A 21,003-nucleotide genomic window follows, 5' to 3' on the forward strand; every position below is an offset into this window, starting at 1 on the left:
TCTCTAGCTAATCTGCTATACGTTTTACTTATTTATTGTCTTTTCTCCATTAGAATGCAAGTTACGTAAAGGCAGGCATTCTTACAGATTTTGTTCACTAACTGTATCCTTATTGTCTAGAAGAATTCTGGCACACAGCAGAAGTTCAATAAACATTTGTTGAATGAAGGAATGCACAAATGAACAGACATGTAAAGGATGATGTGAGGGGGGTCTCTTAAAGCATGGCTTTATCAGATCTGTTTTTTAGAACCAGAGCCCTGGAGGTAATGAGGTAGATAGATCAGTGGCAGAGATTAGAGGCTGTCAGTAAAAAAGAAATCATGCACCTGAACTAAGGCAGTAGTAGTAGAAAGAGAGAGATGTTAATGAGCTGGACCAGCCGGGGTATGGATTAGAAAAGACAACAGGATGGTCATGGTGTGTATAGGGATGTTAGTATGATTTAACCTGCCTCATGTCAGAAGTGGGCAGGAAAGTTAGGCTATACTCTTCCTGTCTCTGCCTGACTCAGATTTGGCTCTGCCTCTCAACTTTAATCTTCTTTCTGGCTCTTTGGTTAAGTTCTAGTCTGGATCCCTTCTTGTATGTATAACTTTGGGTAAGCCCCAACAGCACCTGCAAATATTTGCTAGGGCTGCTGTAACAAATCACCAACAACTGGGTGGCTTAAAGCAGAAATTTATTCTCCCACAGCTCTGAAGACTAGAAGCCTGAAATCAAGGAGTGGACAGGGTCATGCTCCCTCTGAAGGCTCTCAGGAAGAATCCTTCTTTGCCTCTTCCTTGATTCTGGTCTTTGCCAGCAATCCTTGGCATTCCTTAGCTTGCAACTCCATCACTCTAATCTCTGCTTCTGTCTTCACATGATCTTCTTCTTTCTGTGTCTGTGTCTTCACATGGCACTCTTATAAGGACACCAGTCATTGGAATTAGGGGCTCCTCTAATTCAGTATGACCTCATCTTAATTAATTACATCTGTAAAGATCCTGAATCCAAGTAAGATCATATTGTGAGTGTCCACACATACTCGAATTTTGGAGAGAAACTATCTTCCAGATAAAGAGCTGGACATTTAGAGTAAACCATCATTATCAATTTGAGTTTTATGAACTTCAATCTTCATATAGTATTAGTTTGCTTAAAGTGGAGGAAACTTAAAATTTCCTGTGAGTTTGTAGACAAAAAAATTATTCGCTAACTTCTTGCTTTCCCAAAGAAAATGAAGAAGGGATGGGAGGCTATGGGCATCCTAGAGGTCTAATACACCAAACTGATAAAAACATGAGATTGTTTATTGCAGCACTTAGCACAGAACTTGGTATTCATACATTCCACAAAGCTGTCTTGAGTACTCGCTGTGTGACAGCCACTAAACTGTCAACACAATGGGAAATGAGAGAGAAGTGATTCTGCCTTCACAGAATTCAAAGTCTAGTGGTGGGAACATACGCTAAATTTTGCAAAGATATGGGTGTAATGGTAAATATAAATCCAAAAGGTAAAAAAAATTTTTTCTCCTGGTGTAAAAAGGTAAAGAGACTCTTCTTTGGGGGACACATGGCAGGCTGGTGATGCAGGTTGGTAAAAAGAATTCACCGAAAACCAAGAGAAGTTTAAGAACAAAAAAAAAAAAAAAAGACTTTAATAGGTACGCTGCTATAGGCAACAGCTGGCCACACAGACAAGGGGTGCCTCTGTGAGCCTCAAGTGTGAACATGCAGGGTGTTTTATTGAGGAAGGGACTGTGAACACAAAAGGATAGGGGAACAGAGTTTTGATTGGCTATGAGTGAGGTAAGGGGCTTTGGTATATGGGAGGATAGTGGAGTTTACGACTCTGATAGGAGGAAATATGGGCTGAGACAAGTTAGCCTGAGCTACAATGAAGTTAGTCATTTCCCAAGGCCATTAGTTTTGCTAAGGCAAACACCCGTCAGGGGTTCCATCTTCTAAAGAGGAGCAGGAGGACGCCTAAAGGCTAGAAGTCTGGGGGTATCGCAGGGCCTCAGCAGGCACCAGTTGGCACTGCGTGTCTTTTTCTCCTTTTCTTTCAGAGCATTACTTTAGAATACTTATAATTACAAGTCTTTCTTTGTCCCTTTTAAAATCTAAGCCACTTGCCAGCTTTATTACCCAGGAATGTCTTTCTCAAGGACCTGGGAGCCATCTTTTTGAAATGGAATCATCAAGGAAGATAGAGTCAAAGAAAACCAGGGCTGGGCAGAAGTTAAAATGGTGAAGACAAATTTTATTCAGGAACTACTGCAATAGAGGAAGAGAAAACTGAGTATAGAGCTCTATTCTGAATACAATAAGGACAAGTGGGGACTTACAGCCAAGCAGCAGGGTGAGAGGGGGGTCACTGGATTAAAAACTGCTCAGAATAAACATCAAGGATTAGGGGGTTTCTGGACAAGTGGACTTGATAGGATTGTGGAGGAAGGAGGGCCAGAATGGTATGATACTGAGGGTGGGCGAGGAGGAGTCATTTAGGTAATCAAGGTTGAGAGATTTTCCACTAGGATGAACCAGAAGGATTCTTGCTAAAACTGGTCTTATAGGGCCAAGAACAGAGCTCAAGGGTGAGGCCTAGTCAAAAAGGACTCAGGGAAACTTAACTAAAGTTTGGTTAAAGAGCTCATATTTCTCAGTAGCACCCCTATCTCCCAGTTTCTGTGGGAGGGTAAGAGTTAACTTTGGTGGATGCTCTGCTCCAAAACTACCTTCTGCCATAAAGATATGAGTTTATTTTCCCTTTGGATAAAGCCAATGGCTGATACAGATGGTCATCCCAACTGCCAGTTGATAAAATGCTTATTTATTAATAAAACTGTTTTCTTTTCCTTCTACCTGTGTGCAGAGGTTTTCTGGGTTGCTGGGAGACTTTGGTTCTAATTATATTTCCCCAACAAGGGGAATGAGAATTCTCAAGCACTGTTGGTGGGAGGAAAATCTGGGTCAGCCATTCTGGAAAGTTACCAGATGGTATTTAGCGAAATATGTAAGTGTGTTTGCCTTTTGCCCAATAATTCTACTCCTGGCATATATTCCAGAGAAACTGTCCTTAAGAAAACAATTATAAGGCTGTTCAATACAGTATTGTTCATTGTAGTCAACCTAGGTGCCCATCACTAGGGAAACAAATAAAAGGTAAAACATGGAAGGTTTATTATGGAATACTGTGCAGAATACAGAAATAATGAACTACATGAACACACAGAAATAAAGATCAATCCTAAAATAGCACTGAATGAAAAAGAATTAGAATACAATTTATAGCACAGTAACCTTTATATAAATAAAAAATTCAGACACACAAAATAGTACTACTTATTTTTCAAAGACAAATGCACAACTTGAGTTTTATTAGAAACATCAGATTTGTGCTTATTGTTGGGATGGGGGTGGGACTGATATAAAATAAAACAAGGGCCCTGTACAAACAACGTTGATAATGTGCCTGAGGAATACAATTAACTTTCTGAGCCTGAGGCATAAATAAAAGACACAAAAAGAAGGAGGTAGAGGAAAGAATTCTCCCACACAAAGAACTGGTCAGCTCTCTGATGAATTAAGACTACTATCCCTGCTTAAATTCACTGTCCTTCAATTTACTACCTTAAGAGCTAAATACAAATAGAACAGGGATGGTAAAATGAAGAGGTTATGTTGTCTGAGACAGAGTAAGAGCCTTCTTACAATTCCATTCTGGCTGTCTTTTAAGAAAAGCTTTTACATTAATTACATGTCAACAAGTCATAGACAAAGATTATTTAAGTTTTTTAGGTAGACTTATTAGAAATAGCATTCTGTTGGTCTAATTAAAACTTTATTTCAGGACAACTCCTAACTTTTAATTGAATAACATATATTCACTCCCAGACATTAGTAATAAGAGGTCCCTGCTGATGACTTTCTAAGTGCCACATAATTATCTCTTCTACCGCCTTCATATTTTTATGATATATCAAATTCAAACATGTGACAGCGAGTTTTCACAGATAATCAAATAAAATCACTAACTGGAAAGTACTCATTTGCACAAGAATCAAATGTCAAAAAGAATACAAAAATTAAATTGGCATTTGAAATCTCCAGACTTTTGGTTCTCTGGGGAATTAAACCTGAAGGCATTACAAAGCCAAATTATAACTAGATGTCTCCACCATTCTCTATCAATAAGAATAGGGTTTGGGGGAAAATAAATTTAATCACCAACAAAAGGTTTTAATTAACAAATTATCGTACAACTCAAGATTTCTTATTTAGATCTATAAAGTCAGCTCTGTTTTGTTTAAATGATACTTCTTTAATTCAGGTGGTGACATAGTAAGTTTGCCATAATTAGTGGTAATATATCTTTCTGTAACCAAGTAGGACCCTAAGAGGCCTTCCCAGGACACACCCCTCCCCCATATCCTCTGCTGTAGCTCCTAAGTACCTAGATAACAGTATCTGATGTGCGCTTCCTGAGTTGTTTTATAGAGGCCAAAACCACCACAAATGTAATAATTAATTACTTGATCATGAACCTCAAGACATACTGGTGCTTAAGGATTGATAATGTTAACCACCTTGTTACTGCAGCATCAGCCAATAAGAGAATTGTGCACAAGCTGATCACATACCCTGTGACCCCCACCTCTCCCTCACCTGGCCTTAAAAAATGCTTTGTTGAAACCCTTTGTGGGGTTCAGGGTTTTTTTTTTTTTGTTTTTTTGTTTTTTTTTTTTTTTGGAGTATGAGCCACCCATTCTCCCTACTTAGCCCTGCAATAAAGCTTTCTCTGCTCCAAACTCCAACATTTTGATTTGTTTGGCCTCCCTGTGTGTGGAGCACACAAACTTGCATTTGTAACATTCCCAGTTATTTTCAGATTCAAGATACCTTTACCCATAAATAAGTAGATTTAAATGTATATGTTTATATACTGTTGGGGGACACTTGGCAGTGGGCTGGTGATGCAGGTTGGTAAAAAGAATTTTACTAAAGGCAAGGAAAAGTTTAAGAACAAAGGAAAGTTTAATAGGTTCGCTGCTACAGGCAACAGTGGGCCACACAGATGAGAGGTCCCTGTGTGCCCTCTGGCATGAAAAACAAAGGAAAACTTTTAGTTATGCTGCTATGGGCAACAGTGAGCCACAAAGGCAAGAAGTGCCTGTGTGTCCACCGAGTGTGAATGTGCAGGGTCTTTTATTCAGGAAGGGGCTGTGAACACAAAGGGATAGGGGAACAGATTTCTGATTGGCTATAAGTGAGGTAAGAAGCTTTGGTATACAGGAGGATAGTGGATTTATGACTCCAGTGAAATAGAGACATGGGCTGACATAAGCAAGGTAGTGGAATTTACGATTCCGATAAGGAGGAGACATGGGCTGAGACAAATCAGCCTGAGCTACGGTGAGGCTAGTCATTTTCCAGAGCTGTTAATTCTGCTAAGGCAAACACCCATCAGGAGTTTATCTTCCAAAAAGCAGCAGGCAGATGCCTGAGGGCTGGAAGTTTGGAGGCTGCAGGGCCTCACAGGCACCAGTCTGCACTGCACACGTCTTTGTCTAGGAGTATGAAAAGTGACATGAATGAAATAAGGTCTCATTCACTTAGAATGTTTATTTACTTTGCTTGACTTTTAGTGGCTTTAATTTCTATTGTTTCTTGTATAGACACATAAAACCATATCACAAAGAAGCTTTAAAATGAGAAAAGGAGATTAACAAGAATGGTCACTGATTCTGTATTTTTCCTTTGGTTTTAACTATAATCAGCTTCTGCTCCAAATAACACCTGGAATATGCTAACAACAGGCAATTCTTCCTTTAAGAATGACTCAGGACAAAGGTTTTAGTTTAGTAACTCACCAATGGTTATCAGTCAAGAGCTATACAAGAACTCTGACTCAGTTACTGACCAAGGCCTTGAGCTTTACCTAGAAATAACGTTCTTAAAATGATTTGTTTATATAATACAAAGAAAACTATGTATTAGCTCTCACCCAGTCTTTTACTGATTAGGAAAGTCAACAGATTTCTAACAATATCAAAGTAGATCTTTTATCCAAAAGAGCTGCATCCTCCAAAATGAGAAGCTTAATGTAGATAATTCACCTAATTAATTTCTGACCCATTTTCTTAATCTAAAAGTTTTGATTTCTAAACTATCATTATCTGGTGTAAGATGAAAATTTACCCAGACAGGTCATCTTGTTCAACTAGATTATCAGAGAAAATAATAATAAAAGTACAAATATGAACCAGATTTCTCTGGTATTATTTTTAAAGCCCTAAACCATAAATATTTTAATTAATTTTTAATTAATGACAGAAACTGAAATCTCTGTGAAATAAAAATTGTAGGGGGAAAATTACATTTTTCTATATATTTATGTATGTTTACAAACAATCGGTATTACTGAAAAACTATTTGAAATGAAAATATATTTAAAATCTTCAGTTCTATATTTTTCCTGAGAAAAGTTTTAAACTATAGACTACTGAATGAGGTGGCCATCTAGTGACAGAAAAGGGCACTACAGACCCTGTCTTGCACGAAGTGAATGTCATACATGTTCTATGCAGATCAACTGAAAACTCAAAAACTGTAGTAGCTCTGTCCAACATAAACATGATAGAAGTCACACATGTAATTTAAAATTTTCTAATCTCCGCTTTTACAAAGTAAAGGGAAACAATCGTTTTTATAATACATTTTTATTTAACCCATTATATCAAAAACATTATCATTTCAACATGTAATCAATACAAAAATAGTTTATTTTTTCCATACAAGGTCTTCAAAATACGATGTGTATTTCATAGCACATCTCACTATGACTAGCTACATTTCAAGGGTTCAATCACCACACGTGGCTGTGGCTAGTGTCTTCCATGTTGGACAGCGCAGATCCAAAGAAGTGACAGCTACAGTTACTTTGATTAGCCTAAGTTCATTCATTTCTCAGCCCCTCTGCCCACTTTTTTTTTTTTTTAAAGTTTCTCCCTTTCCCTCTTTAAATGCTACTTTACTTTGTAAAGTTTGGTTTTTTTTCCCCTCCTGTACATTCTGGAATATTCAAACGGTTCTCAAAGCTCTGCCCGTGATCAACACGAAGACCTTTGGAGGGTCCATGCCTCCTCTAGAGGGCACCAGGGCGTTACGTTTGCCTGTGCGGTCCTTCCATTTGGCTCGCTTGGCGCTCAGAGGCTCGGGCGGCGGTGAGCTACATGCCTGGAGGGCGGAGGTCGTGGGCCACCAGAGGGAGAGCACGCCGGAGGATGAGAGCTTGCCCGGCGGTATGGCCGCCTTGTGACATCACAGCGCCGTGCCTTTGGGGTTCAAGACCAGCTAGGCTCCGGGGTTCCAGACCCCGAAGGTCAAAGATTTTCAATGGGAAAGAGCCGGGACTGGAAGAGGCAATGAGTAGGTTCCATCTCGTCCTCTGATCCGGCGAAGACAGATGAAAAGATGCGCTTAGGCACCGAGAGACTCGCGAGAGGGACGCTCCCCACCATTTCCCAGGAGCACCAGCGAGGTCTTCCGGGTAGACCCCCCACCTCTGCTGATTGGTCGGAGGTTGCCGCCACGTGATCCAGAAACGGGTCGATCATCCTTTTCCCCGCCCCCTTCACCCCCTCCCCACCCGGAGGTCGTGGGAGGCGGAGAGCGGTTTCCTAGGCAACCGCAGAGCGTAGTGTGTACACACCAAGCCCCAGGATAGAGAGGGTGTTGTGCCTGCTGCTGCAAAACGGGAATTGAGAGGTGGGAGTGGACTCCGCTCTGCCTCGGACTGCCCTGGAATCCACCCTCTCTCTGGGGTAAGGTGAGTGTCTGTCACCTGGCGGCCTTCGGGCGTACTTGTAGGCAGGCCCTGCGAACCTTTGCTTCCCTCTCCTCCCTTTGTGGGAGGAAGACAATAGAGAAGCACGTTGAGGTCCGAAGACCCCCGTAATTGTGCAGTGGAGATGATGATAATAATGAGAGGCAGTGACGTGGCTTTATATGAGGCCGTCAGGGCTACCAGAGCAAAGCTGAGGAGGAGGAGAGGGAGGGTGGCTCACAGCCGCCTGCGCAGCCTTTACTGAGACCAAGTGCTCCTTGGAAAACCTTGATACTACTCACCTAGAGCTGGAAGGGCGTTTTTTTTGGCCCATCAGTAATAATCGATGGATTCTGATCTCTTTATAACCCGAGGGAGGAAGCGATTTAACCATACAAGGCTTCTAGTTTGTGGAGAACAAATTTAATTTTCGCACAATGACATCTTCCCCAGCTCTCATGGCAGACAGAAACATGGTCATTTATACGCTAATTGTTGTTATGCTCTGACTAATTGGTCATCTACAGAAAGTATTTCCAGTTATACCATATGGGACCATGTGGCATAACAATTAATTCAAACAATTCAATAAACTTTTACCCAATAACAAGCATGTGCCAGGTGCTATAATGGATTCGTTGTCCCTCCCTTCAGTGAACATGTAACCTGGTAAGGGAGAAAGAACTAGAAGCATCACAATGCAGTGGGACAGGTGCTGTACATAGGGCATATGCAGGCCTTAATTAGAGTCATAAGGAAAAGAATAATTATACTACTACCAGAGAGAGTAAAAGTCTTCACACAGAAGACCTTTGATTTAAGATTTTAAGGGTGTATGGAGTATGACATAAAGGGGAAGCTAGGGAGGGGAAACAGCACATGCCAAAGTACAGAAACATCCTATGCCATTCAGAGAACTATAGTTTGGCCAGTGCCAGGGGTGCTTTTGGAAGTTTGTGGTTGATGAGCTTGAGAGGTAGGCAAGAGTTAGAGTCTGGAGACCATGAATACCTTCCATGGGGAGTAGTGAGTGTGGATTTACTTTTCAGGAGATGGCTGTCACAGTAGTGTAGAGGATCAATTGGCAGGAAATGGGACTATAGGGGAGGTATCTGTTAAGTTGAAGTCATGAGAGCCTGAACCAAGGCAGAGGTGACTGGAATGGAGGGGAGGGGAAAAAGTTGATAGACATGTAAGAGTTATACACAGAAAGCTTAATAAGTGAGTGAAAGTGAGAGAAAGGGTAGAAGAGTGGGTGAGCCTAAGTCCTAAGTTTCTTACTTGGATGATCAAGGATGGTGTCATTTACCAAGAGAAAACATGCATTAGGAGAAGCAGGCTGGCTGGAAGATATAATGAATTCAGTTTTTAACATACTGACTTTGAGGCACTTCAGATGGAGCTTTCTATGTGGGTAGTTGTATTGTTGCACAGAAAAGAGGAAGAGAAAACTAGTAATTCTTCACCAAGAAGGAAACTGTTGATCAGAAAAGTAGGTTTGAAATAACAAGTAGAGAGAAGCCAAGGAGAAAAAGTCAAACAAAGGAAGAAAACTTAAAAGAGTCACCAGCATTGTCAAATTCCATGTCAAGGTCAACTTAAGTTGAGAGCTGAAATGTGTCCAGTGTCTTTGGCAATTAGATTATTGTTGACCTGAAAAAAGAAACTGCAGTGGCCTGAGGTGTCCCCGCTGAGATTGCAGTGAGTTAAGAATTGAGTAGAAGTATTGAAGTGTTGCTGATGACTACCTATCTTTGCTAATGTTTACTAGTGCTAATATGGTGCTAATGAATTCTGTCTAGAAGTTCTTCTGTAAAGGGATCTAAAATCAGCTATTTATAGAATACAGGAGGATAGGGTAACTTTTTTTTTTAAGATAGTAGCACCCTAGCATTCATATAATGGAGAGAAAAGAGACCCTAGAGAAGGAAAGATTCGAATAAATAAAAGGAGAAAAATTTGACAGACCCATGTTCTAACAGACACTGAAGAGGCTTCATTTTGGACAAGAGAAAGAATACTTTTACTATGACAGGAGTCAGGAAGGGAAAGAAATACAGTTAACCCTTGAGCAACAAGGGGCTAAAACTTATAGACAGTCCTCCTACCCTTGGTTCTTCTGCATCTTCAGATTCAACCAGTCACGGACCCTGCAGTAGTGTAGTATTTACTATTGAAAAATATCCGCATATAAGTGAAACTGTGCAGTTTAAACCCATGTTGTTCAAGGGTCAACTGTATATTTTAAAAGGTAAGGGAATTTAAGGAGTATCTGATGGCATCACTGTTCTCTGTGAAGATGGGGGCAAGATCATCTGCTGAGAGAGAAAGAGAGAGGGAAGGGGGGAGACAGAGGAGAGAGAGAGAGAGAGAGAGAGAGAGAACTTGAAAAGATTGGTGGAAGTTTAGAATAGTCCTGATGCTGTGACTCCCACATTTATATCCTGTACTGGTTTCCTGGAGGAACTAGAGAAGACCTGCACTCTCTTAGATGGGAAGGCCCTGAAAAGAGCTTTCCCAAAGTGCACAGGAGTGGGTACAAGCTGGGCATCAGGACTCTCATCTCTTGATGGAATCAGGAGCTTATGCTGGGAGGGTCCACTTATGAGTAGAGAAAGCATACCAAGGCTTGCAAGTACCAGGAAGGTCCATAATTCAGATGCAGTTATGCACAACCTCATAATTCAGGTATAGTTATGCAAATTATAGAATTTAGGAGTTTTAAGTTACACTTTGTTTTGCTAATAAACTCCTGAATTACAAGTTTTTTCCTAACTGAGGGCATTGGTGAAGGGAAGATAAGGTGAAGTGAGAGAAAGGTTAGCATCCCAAATATGCATATTTCTCTATCAAGAAAAAGTAGTCTTCTTGAATAAATGGACAGCTATATCTCGTTCTTGAGGAAGACTCAATACTGTAAAGATGAAATTCTCCCCAAATTAATCTTTACAATCAAATCTCAGTCAAAATCCCAAATTAATTTAAAAACCAAATGCAAAATAATTACATCTTATTTAGAAAATAAATGTGAAAGAATACCAGGAAATTTCCAAAAAAGAAAATGAGGTGGGAATTTACAATATAAATCACAGTAATTAATACAGGATAGTACCATAGGGAAAGATAAAGCTAAAAGAAAGCACAGATTAGAAAATCTGAAATTAGTCTCAAGTATATATGATAATTTAGTGAATGATGAAGGGAGCAGTTAATGTCTTCTGAAATAGATATCTTGGACATAGACTAGAAAGCTTGGATAACCTTTTGGTGACTTTGAGGGTGCTGAAGTCAGGCTTGGTCCCTTGTGTGGTGGTGGGCAGGCTTTCCTTTGATGCTCACAGACATTAAACCAGAATGCAAGGGCTTCTCTTCTCATGAGAAGAGGTGCTACACAGCCCTCCTTTACCTGGGGTGCCATCTGAGTAAACCAAAGGAGGGAAACCTGCTTCTCTGTACAGGCCCCCAGTGGAGTACCTAAATTCCTTCAGGTTGTTCTTTACTAAATGCTCCCTTTCCTGGCCACTCCTATGCTGTAATATCTGGAAATTGTCCAAGAATGGGGTAAAGAGATGGTTGCCAATTGGAAGCAGGGAAGGAATAATCAGTACTACCTTTAGTAGACATCCGTCATCTAACCACTTCCCACCATCCTCACTCCAACCACCACCCTCTCTCATGTTATTACAACTGCCGCTTGACTGATCTCCATGCTTCTGCTCCCAACCCCTACAGTTTATCTTCAACAGAGTAGGTAGGGCAATCCTTTTCAAAACCTAAGACAGCTCTTGTTACTCTCCCATTCAAAAATCCTCATATGGCTTTCCATCTTACTCATAATGAAATCCAAAATCCTCCTAAGAGCCTACAAGCTAGCACGTGATCCGACCCCACAGTACCTCTCTGACCTCACATCCTATTATTCTCCATTTCCTCCACTGTGCTCCAGATACTTCATTTTCCTTGGTATTCTACAAACATGTCAAGTATACTTTCACACATTTTTCTTTTTTTTGCATTTGCTCTTCCCCCTGCTTGGATGCTTTCCTCTCAGATTCCTCATAGCTCATACTCCATCATTTCCTGCAGTTCTTTGCCCAGAGGCCACTTTATCAGAGAGGTCTTCTCTTTTCTCCCCTACCTGTCATTCTTTAACTGGGGATGTTAGGCCCTCAATACATAAATGAATGAATGAGTTTAATGAACAGAGATTCCAGTGTATTACGATAATTTTCTGGCTGTATTTTTCTTTGTGATGCTAGCCGGAGGTCCTTCCTCAGCAGAGTGGGCAATGTCCCCAGTTTACAAAGCCTGAGTACAAGTACAGGCTGTGTGCAGTACCCTGATATAAATCTCAAAATCCTTTCACTTGGTCCCTGTGGATGGCCCACAGCCACTTTCTTCCCAATCACTGCTGCTCTGAGGTTGGGAGTTTTTTAAGGAGAGTTTTGTGAAACTTCTTCCTCTGGTACCTTGAATTTTGGGCTGGTTTGTACTAGTGATGGGCTTTTCTCTGTCTGATGCCACCTGCTTCATCTTCATTCAAAAGACGTCTCTCAACATCTCTGGCCATCTGCGCTCCTTCCCTAGCACAGCTACACATCCCTTTCTTATTTTCATAGTTCCCTAGTCATTCTAGTGATGTTTGGGGAGAGAAGGTAGATAAATACATGGACTCAAGTCACCATCTTTTTTCCTTAAAATGTTAATTAATATGTACACCTGCACATGTATATGATTTTGCATAAATGAATAAAAGTGAGCATATAAGTATTTTTAAAACATTAAGTAAATTTTCATTTAAGTATAACATATTTATAGAAATCACACAAATCTTAGATATCTAATTTTATCTTGCAAGGTGAATGCATTCCTTTAACAAGCAACTAGATCAAAAAATATATCTTCATCAGCACTCCCGAATCCCTCTTTTGTCTCCTCCTAGTCACTTAGCCCTGAAAGGTAATCACTATCCTGACTTTTAATACCATAGATTAGTTTTCAAACTTTATATGAATGGAGTCATGCAGTATGTATTCATTGTGTGTGTGTTTTCCTTTGAGCAACCTTGTGTTTGTGAGAATCATCCACATTGTATACAACAATCATTTCTTTCTTATTCCACTCGTAGGTATAAACCCAAAAGAAATGTGTACTTATGTCCTGCATGATAAAAATAACCAGGGGACCACTGTTTGGCTCCAAACTGGAGACAGTCCAAATGTCTACTAGAGCAGTAGAATGAATAAGTAAATGGTTATATATTCATATTTTACAATACTAAGCATTTTTTAAGTATAGGGTTTGTTTTCCCCATTTTTCCCAGATCCATCCCCATCCAATCTCTCATGCCTATCATAATCACAAGTTTTCACCTGTATCCAAGGTAACTCATGTTAACAACTTAGTATGTATCCTAACATATTTTCTCCTTATATGTACATAGTCATACACACATTCACATATCAATGTCTTTATCTATATCTATACACACACATATGCACACACATATCTGTGAGGGAGTTGTTATTCTAAAAAGTGGGATCACAATAAACAAACATACACAATTTCTCCATCTTGCTTTGTCATGTCCTCATATTAAAGCAAGATTCCTGTATTTTTTAAATAGTGTGTGTATGGAATAATATATTGATACATTAAAAATTACGAAAAATCAGGTTAAATTTTATTGAAGTAATTTAAGTATTAAGTAGTTCATATCTAAAATGAATAATTTGGCTAATTCATTTTAATAAACATTTATTACCATGCCTGTATGTCCATAAGCCCTGAGAATTCTTTTCTCTACTAACTACATGCAGAGAACTGTGTTCAGTTTTGGACACCACAGTGTAACAGGAAGAATAACCTGGAGCCGGTTCAAGGGATGGAAACAGGGATCTCTAGTGAGAGAATTAAAAGACATGAACTGGGAGCAAGGTAAAGGGGTAGACAGATGATTATATTCTTCAAGTATTAAAAGCTTATAGTGTAGAAGAAAAATTATACTTGTTTTATTTGAACCCAAGAAGTAGAATGACAATGAAGCGGGAGGAGTTATGGAGAGACAGAATTAAATTCAGAAGAAAAATAACTTTCCAGCAGAAACCTTCAGAGATGGAATAGTATGTCTGTCTTCAGGTCCAAATATACTTGGTAATGTACTGTTGGAAAATTTTAAGCCACAAGTGAGTGGTTCCACCTAAGTAGCTTTTAGGTCCCTTTCAATGACAAGGCATAATTCTAGTATTTACTTTATTTCAACTTTTCATTTTCCTTAACAGATATATTATTGTAACCTTTATTTTTAATGAAAGATGATTGAATGTGAAAACCTAAACCAAGAAGAAATAATTAAAGAACTGGTGAGTCAAAGCCAAATTTCTTTCAACTACATTTGTACGAATATTAAATGGAACATTTTTACACTTCTTTCTGGAGCTTTCCTAGATTTTTTTCTACCCATGACCTTTGGAAATAGAGAAAAATCTTATATATGGTACAACTTTTCTTCTTGTGAGAGTCAAAAATGGTCTCAGTGCAACTGAGAGTTTGTAATTTCTAATGGCAAAAATAACTTCTGATTATTTTAAATAGATAATAACCCAGTTTCTTTTTTGAAAACAGTGTTTATGCAATGGTTTATCTTATGAGATGGTTGGACAAGAAGGATCAGATACTTCAAAACTGGAAATGTTTTTCTCAGGGTATCCTCGTATAGTTGGATTATCACTATTTCCTAATTTAACAAGTCTCACAATTGTTGCTCAAGACATAAAAGAAATTTCAGGACTAGAAACTTGTTTACGGCTTAAAGAACTCTGGATTGCTGAATGCTGTATAGAGGTAAGTCTAAACATAACTTTACTTGAAGTATTTACACTGAATTCTTTGGCTTTGGAAAAATAATTCATTGAAATATATGCATGAGGCATGGATCAAAACAGATGAATTCATACATGATGAACTGCAAAAAAACTTTTACCCAGTAAAAGAAAAGCAAAGCAGACAAATGGACAAAATATAAAAACAGATTTATACAAAGGATAAAATAGAAATAAGAAACCAAAACATAGACACATTCTACTATTTAGTAATCAAATCAGATCAAATAATACCCAGTATTACTTAGTAGTGAAACTGCTTCACTTTGACAGTATTGGTTATGTGAAAATTATAACATCTGTATTGAAAAAAATATTGCAAAATGTATCAAAAGCCAAAAAAAGATACATCCCTTTTGACTCAGAAATCTCTAGTCTAAGATTTTATTCTAGAGAGGTAATTCAATAGCAGAAAACAACTGTATGCAAAAAGTTATTTGTTGCAGTATTACTTATAGTAGTCAAAAATTTGAAATATAAATATGTTACACATAGGGTTATTTTGAAGAAAATTATTATAAACTTCATGAAATATTTTGTGATTATTTAATATCACAATTTGAAAGATTATGAAAACATTTTAGATGGCCTTATGTTTAAAAAATCTCACAAAATTATACAACTATTAGTATTATAACCATATAAAAATAAGTATAGAATTGATTAAAATTTAAAGAAAATATGAAAATTGAAAAATTTTATACTCAGGTGGAGGGATTATATGTTTTTTTCTTTAAAGAATTTTAGTTCATTATACTGGGTCTTGATTTTGCAATCTACTCCGAAAATATGATTTTTAAAATAAAATGTACTTAAAATCTACTTTATTGAAAAAATTAATGGCAGAACATAAGTTAATATTATTTAGTCTCCTCTTTTTTTTTTGCAGAAAATTGGAGGTCTTCAAGAATGCAGAAATTTAGAAAAATTGTATCTATATTATAATAAAATTTCCAAAATAGAAAATTTAGAGAAATTATTCAGATTGGAGGTTCTTTGGCTGAACCATAATACAATTGAAAATATTGAGGTAAGGAAACATTTTGCTAACAGTATTGTAATTCAGTTATATTTCAATTAAAAAAAAAAAGAGGTGCAAACTACTAAGTATAAAATAAGCTATAAGGATATATTTTACAGCACAGGGAATATAGCCAGTACTTTATTATAACTATAAATGCACAGTAATCTATAAAATTTTTGAATCACTATGTTGTATACCTGAAACTAATATAATATTGTAAATCAACTGTATCTCAATAAAATATTTTTAAAATAATAATTTAAAAATATTAAGGTGAGATAATTTCAATGATTTATATGTAAAGTCAGTTACTCCTGTGGAGTTTGACCACAATGGCTAAGAAACATTCATGACTAGTTTAATTATTGTTAAGAAGAACTAATGCAGATGTAGCATATTTTAATGTGTAGAAAACTTTGTAACATCATTTGCTTTTCTCTTCCCACCAAGTCTGAGAGGTAAGGTGTTATTTCTTCCTTGAAGTTTAAAAAAAAAAAAGAGGTTTGGGGAAGTTTTGTATGTACCTTGCCTAAGACTATAAACACACTCTGTGTGATGCATTCTTACTCCTCCTCCTCTTTTCCTCTATGCTCCCCTCTCTGTTCTCTCCTTCAATAATTCTCTCCAGGTTCCAGAGAAACAAAAACGGCTTCATTGAGGCAACCCCTTACTACTATGCTTGTGAAGTACACAGCACCATGTGCTCGGAACACCCAGAAAACTAACCAGATTCCTCATATTATTTATAAATATAGATTTTGATGATTTCTTCTAAATTATATTGTCTAAATTTTTAGGGCTTGCAAACTTTGAAGAATCTACGTGATCTCAACCTTGCTGGAAATCAAATAAACAGCATTGGTATGTACAATTTCATTTGGGATAGGAGATAATGCTATGGTAATTCTTTGTCAGTTTGAAAAGTACAGCCTTAGATTTCTTTAAGACTTTTTGTATGATGTCTTTCAAAGCATTTCTAATTATAGTATATAAAATATTATCCATTATTCAGTAGTTACTAACTATACAATGTTACTGTTAGTCTTCTTTATGTGCAAGAAAAGATGGCCATATACAACTCAGGAATATGACAGGATATGAACAGGAGGTAAAACAAGAAATTTAATTTTTTTCTCATCTTGTTTTTTTAAATTAAAGGTCGATGTCTTGATCCCAATGAACAACTGGAAAGATTAAACCTTTCTGGTAACCAAATATGTTCTTTCAAGGTATGTTTAAGTGGAATAATTCATTTTTATTTACCTACCTGGATCATGAATCATCTTATTACCAAATTGAACTAAACAGTTCCCATTTAAAGAATAATTTAATTGTTTTGGACTACTCAGTACTCCTGGAAATTTTAGAGTCAGCTGACTAAATTGGCTCTAATGATCTGACACTATTAAAACCAATGAGATTTGCAAAATGTTAACCACTATATACAAAAATAGATGAAAAAATGAGTTTCTTCTGCATAGCACAGGGAACTATATTCCATATCTTTTAATAACTTTTAATGAAAATGAATATATGTATGTACATGCATGACTGGGACATTATCCTGTATACCAGAAATAGACACAATTAACTGACAATACTTCAATTAATTAAAAAGCAAATAACTATTTACTTGGCTTTTAGGACACCACTGTCTCTTAGTTTTTCTCCAATCCTTCTGCTACACCTCTTTAGTTTTCTGTTTTTTTCACCCTCTCCTAGCATCTAAAACATGGATTGCCCCAAGTTAGTCTGAGATCTCTTCTCATTTCTATCTGCATTCATTCTCTAATCTCATTGTCTTATAACTTTAATTACCTTTTACCCACTATTACTCCTAAAGGTTCTCTGCTTTCCCTAACAAATACCCAGAACCATAGACATCTCCTGTCCTAACTCAGACTTTCCCCTCCACTGAACCTTCACCTCCTGTATCCTTCTCCACCTCTCTAAATGGCATATCTGTTCTAATAACTTGAGCCAAAATCCTTAGTCATTTTCAACTCCCCTTATTTATTCATATTCCATATACAATCTGTCATCAAATTCTATTGGTTCTACCTTCAGAATATGTCCAGTCTGACCAGTTTTTGCCACATGCATCACTACCAGCTGTTCAAGACACCATCGTCTCTTATCTGCATTACTGGGGGGGGGGGGATGCCTCCTAACAGTTCTCCCTGTGTTTACCCTCTTACTACCCTCAGTCTGTTCTCCACATAGCAGCCCACTCCTTTAAAAATATGTCCAAAATCACTCTTCTGTTCAAAACCCTACCTTGGCTTCTCATCTCCTTCAGAGTAAAAGCCAATTCTTATAATGGCCCACTAGACTCTATATAATCTAGTCTCCCCACTGTATCTCTGGCCACAGCTTCTACCACCCTTCCCTTTGTTTGCTTCATTCCAGCCCTCTGGTCTCCTCACTGTTCCTTGAATATGTCTAGCACACTCACCTTAGGGCCCTTTCTGGAATATTCCTCCTCCATTTATCTTCATCGGTCATCTCATTTCTTTAAGGACTTTATTCAAATTATATGTTCTTAGTGATGCCTTTCTGCCTGACTTAGCTAAAACAGCAACAACCCCTACTACCCTCCCCAACCTGAAGCATTCCCATCACTCTTCCCCTGTTGTATGTTTACTCTTGGCACTTATCCGCAATTCTTACTAGAGTACAAGCTCCATGAGGATAGGAATTTTTTGGCCTGTTTTGTTCTCTGCTATATCCACAATGCTCAAAGCAGTACTTGACTTGTAATAAATCTCAATAAACATTTGTCAAGCACATAAATGAGAGAGGAAAAAACAAATAAGAAGACTTAATGTTTATGGCATATAATGTGAGTGGAAACATATAACAGTCATAATTTTAACAGTATCAGACTGAAGGTGCCTATTCAAACACTTGCTTTAGACAATACTGAAGAAAGGTGAGTAAATTTACTATAGAAATAATTTTGAATTGATCAATATTAAAATAGGCATTCTTTTACTCAGAGAGGAATATGACATTAAAAAGCTACAGAATGAGGCAGAATGTTGTTATAAGCACCTTAAAAAGAAATTTAAAGAAAATTTAATTTTATTGGTCAAATTCAAAAGGAAATATTTGATGTGAATAATGAAGGGTTGACAGAATTTCAACAGGCATTGTAGGGAGGATCTTCTGCAATGCAGTGGGAAGTATGCATTCCAACTTGAGAAGAACAATATGCACAAAGGCATGGAGGTAAGAAATCAAGGGGTTTATCTGAATAACATCAGCAGAAGAGCTCATAGGGAGCTATGAAAGATTAAATTCGAAATGTTGTGGGAAGTAATATTTAAGGTAACATGTGAGACATGAGCAGGCGTTGCCTAGGGAAAGAAAATTCCACCAAAGGTGTGAAGGACCTAAGTGGTGGAAAGAGCATGGCAAGTTAAAAAACAAAACTAGAAATCCTCTGTCTCTGGAACAGAGTGAGGAAAAGAATCATGAGTTGAGGCTGAAGAGGATAAGTGCAGAGTGCTGGGAGGATAAGGTATCAGCCTTCCTAGAAGCCTTACAGAAGTTTATGTCGTCCTGGCCAGCCATGGCAGCCTTGTTGTGGTCAAGAGCAGAGGCTGCACAGGCAGGAAGACCTGTCACTTCTAGCCCTGCCACAAACCAGAGGCAGCATAATACAATGGTAACGTGAAGTTGAAGTGAAAGTATAATATAAATCTCTTAGATTAATGACTAACACACAATAAGTACTCAGTAGATATGCTATTTTATTATTACTACTGTCACTTTAATTATGTTAAACTATTTCAGTCCTCTTATTTTAAAAAATAGGTTTAAAAATAGGACTATTGAAGATTCATTGTACAGCATAAAATTACAAAGGCTCTAATAATGATGCTTACTTATCATAAAAACCTTGAACATGGTTTACAGCAGCTTTTACTATTCTCATATTAGGAATGTTCCTGAAACATTATTATTCTGAATTTTTATATCTAACCTGTATAGTCATCCTAAAAAGATACTATCCTGGTGGTGATAAAAAAAAAAAAAACCAAAAAACCTCTATGCCACTTTCTTTCCAACCTAGGTACCACCAACTAACTTTCAGTGAGATGTTGTACTTTCATAGATTCCAACATCACCTGACTTTTGAGTACAGGTGAAGGATTCCTATGTAAGACTACAAAGTTCACTCCCACCATAGCCCAGACTGATGGTCCAATGTAACACAGTCACCCAGAAATCAAACAGTATCTTTACTCTTCAGAACAGGATTATCTTCCTTGCTCTGCAGAATTGGACCAAATAATTCTCCGCACAACTCTATCCGGAAATCTCCTTTTCAGAGCAACTCTGCTTTAGTTCCATTTCCGCCATGGGCCCAGCCCTCACCTCAGGTCCAGCCAGTGAGCTAAGTTCTCACTTGTCCAGAGAGAGTTTGGACACACATTATCCACCTGACCTTGTCCTACTCTTGACTCTAGCAGCCTGACTTTGCTACTTGCTTCCCCATTCTGTTTGTACTTTATCTTCAGAACTAATGCCTCCTGGTTCTTGCTTTGGATTTCCCTTAATTCTAATTTTGAGTCTCCTAACTGGCATTGCATTCATTTAGGCCCAACTCCACCGTAAAACCCTCTTACCCCATGTACCACCCTAGTAATACTATTATTGAGAAAGATGTGAGCATGTCTTTAAGGTTGGTAGAAAATAATAAACATTCAATTCAATTTACATTATTTATTTAGTGCCTGCTGTGTTCTAAATGCTGAGTGCTGGGAATACAATGTTAAACAGGACACACACCCTGCTCTCAAAGAGTTTATCTCAGGAATTGGCAGATGTTTTCTATAAAAGGTCCAATAGAAAATATTTTAGGCTTTGTGGGATATGTATGGCCTTTGTTGTACCTTCTAATGTATTTATTTTTTCCAACACTTTAAAAATGCAACCACCATTCTTAGCTTGTGGACTCAGGGCCAAAGCCTTTATAGATCCTTGGCTTATAGACTTGTGGATAACTGACAATAGGATGTGATAAAGTCTGTAACAAAGTTAAGCCTATTGGCTAAGAGTGTTCCATAGGAGGAGCATCTACCCCAAGTTTGGGGGATGAAACAAGGCTCTCAAGAGAAGATGATACGTAGGTTCAGCCTTGACAAATTAAGACGTAAAACTGGGTTGAAGTTCAATACACTCAAAGGCAGCAGCATGAGTGAAGGTCTAAAGATAAATAGGGTCTGGCACATTCTGAAACTTCAAGTTGTTCAGTATGGCTAAAACATAAAATGT

At 37.9% G+C, this 21,003-nt stretch overlaps 2 protein-coding genes across 6 annotated transcripts in view; one reads left to right on the forward strand and one right to left on the reverse strand.

The window, feature by feature from the left end:
* The window catches only part of RTN1 (reticulon 1), a 349,573-nt gene that overhangs the window by 233,970 nt on the left and 94,600 nt on the right, over window positions 1-21,003 (reverse strand). The gene's annotated exons all lie outside the window — the stretch shown is intronic.
* Window positions 7,650-21,003, forward strand: part of LRRC9 (leucine rich repeat containing 9) — an 82,801-nt gene continuing 69,447 nt past the window's right edge. For all 3 annotated transcript variants that reach the window (XM_031453805.2, XM_064485994.1, XM_064485995.1), the window contains exons 1-6: window positions 7,650-7,818; window positions 14,097-14,177; window positions 14,440-14,658; window positions 15,586-15,726; window positions 16,518-16,581; window positions 16,879-16,949. In XM_031453805.2, coding sequence (XP_031309665.1) covers window positions 14,130-14,177; window positions 14,440-14,658; window positions 15,586-15,726; window positions 16,518-16,581; window positions 16,879-16,949 — 543 coding nt within the window. In that variant the 5' untranslated portion in view covers window positions 7,650-7,818; window positions 14,097-14,129. The remainder of the gene's footprint in view (window positions 7,819-14,096; window positions 14,178-14,439; window positions 14,659-15,585; window positions 15,727-16,517; window positions 16,582-16,878; window positions 16,950-21,003) is intronic.

This window comes from Camelus dromedarius, chromosome 5 (genome assembly GCF_036321535.1).
Source record: "Camelus dromedarius isolate mCamDro1 chromosome 5, mCamDro1.pat, whole genome shotgun sequence".
NCBI classification, from domain to species: domain Eukaryota; kingdom Metazoa; phylum Chordata; class Mammalia; order Artiodactyla; family Camelidae; genus Camelus; species Camelus dromedarius.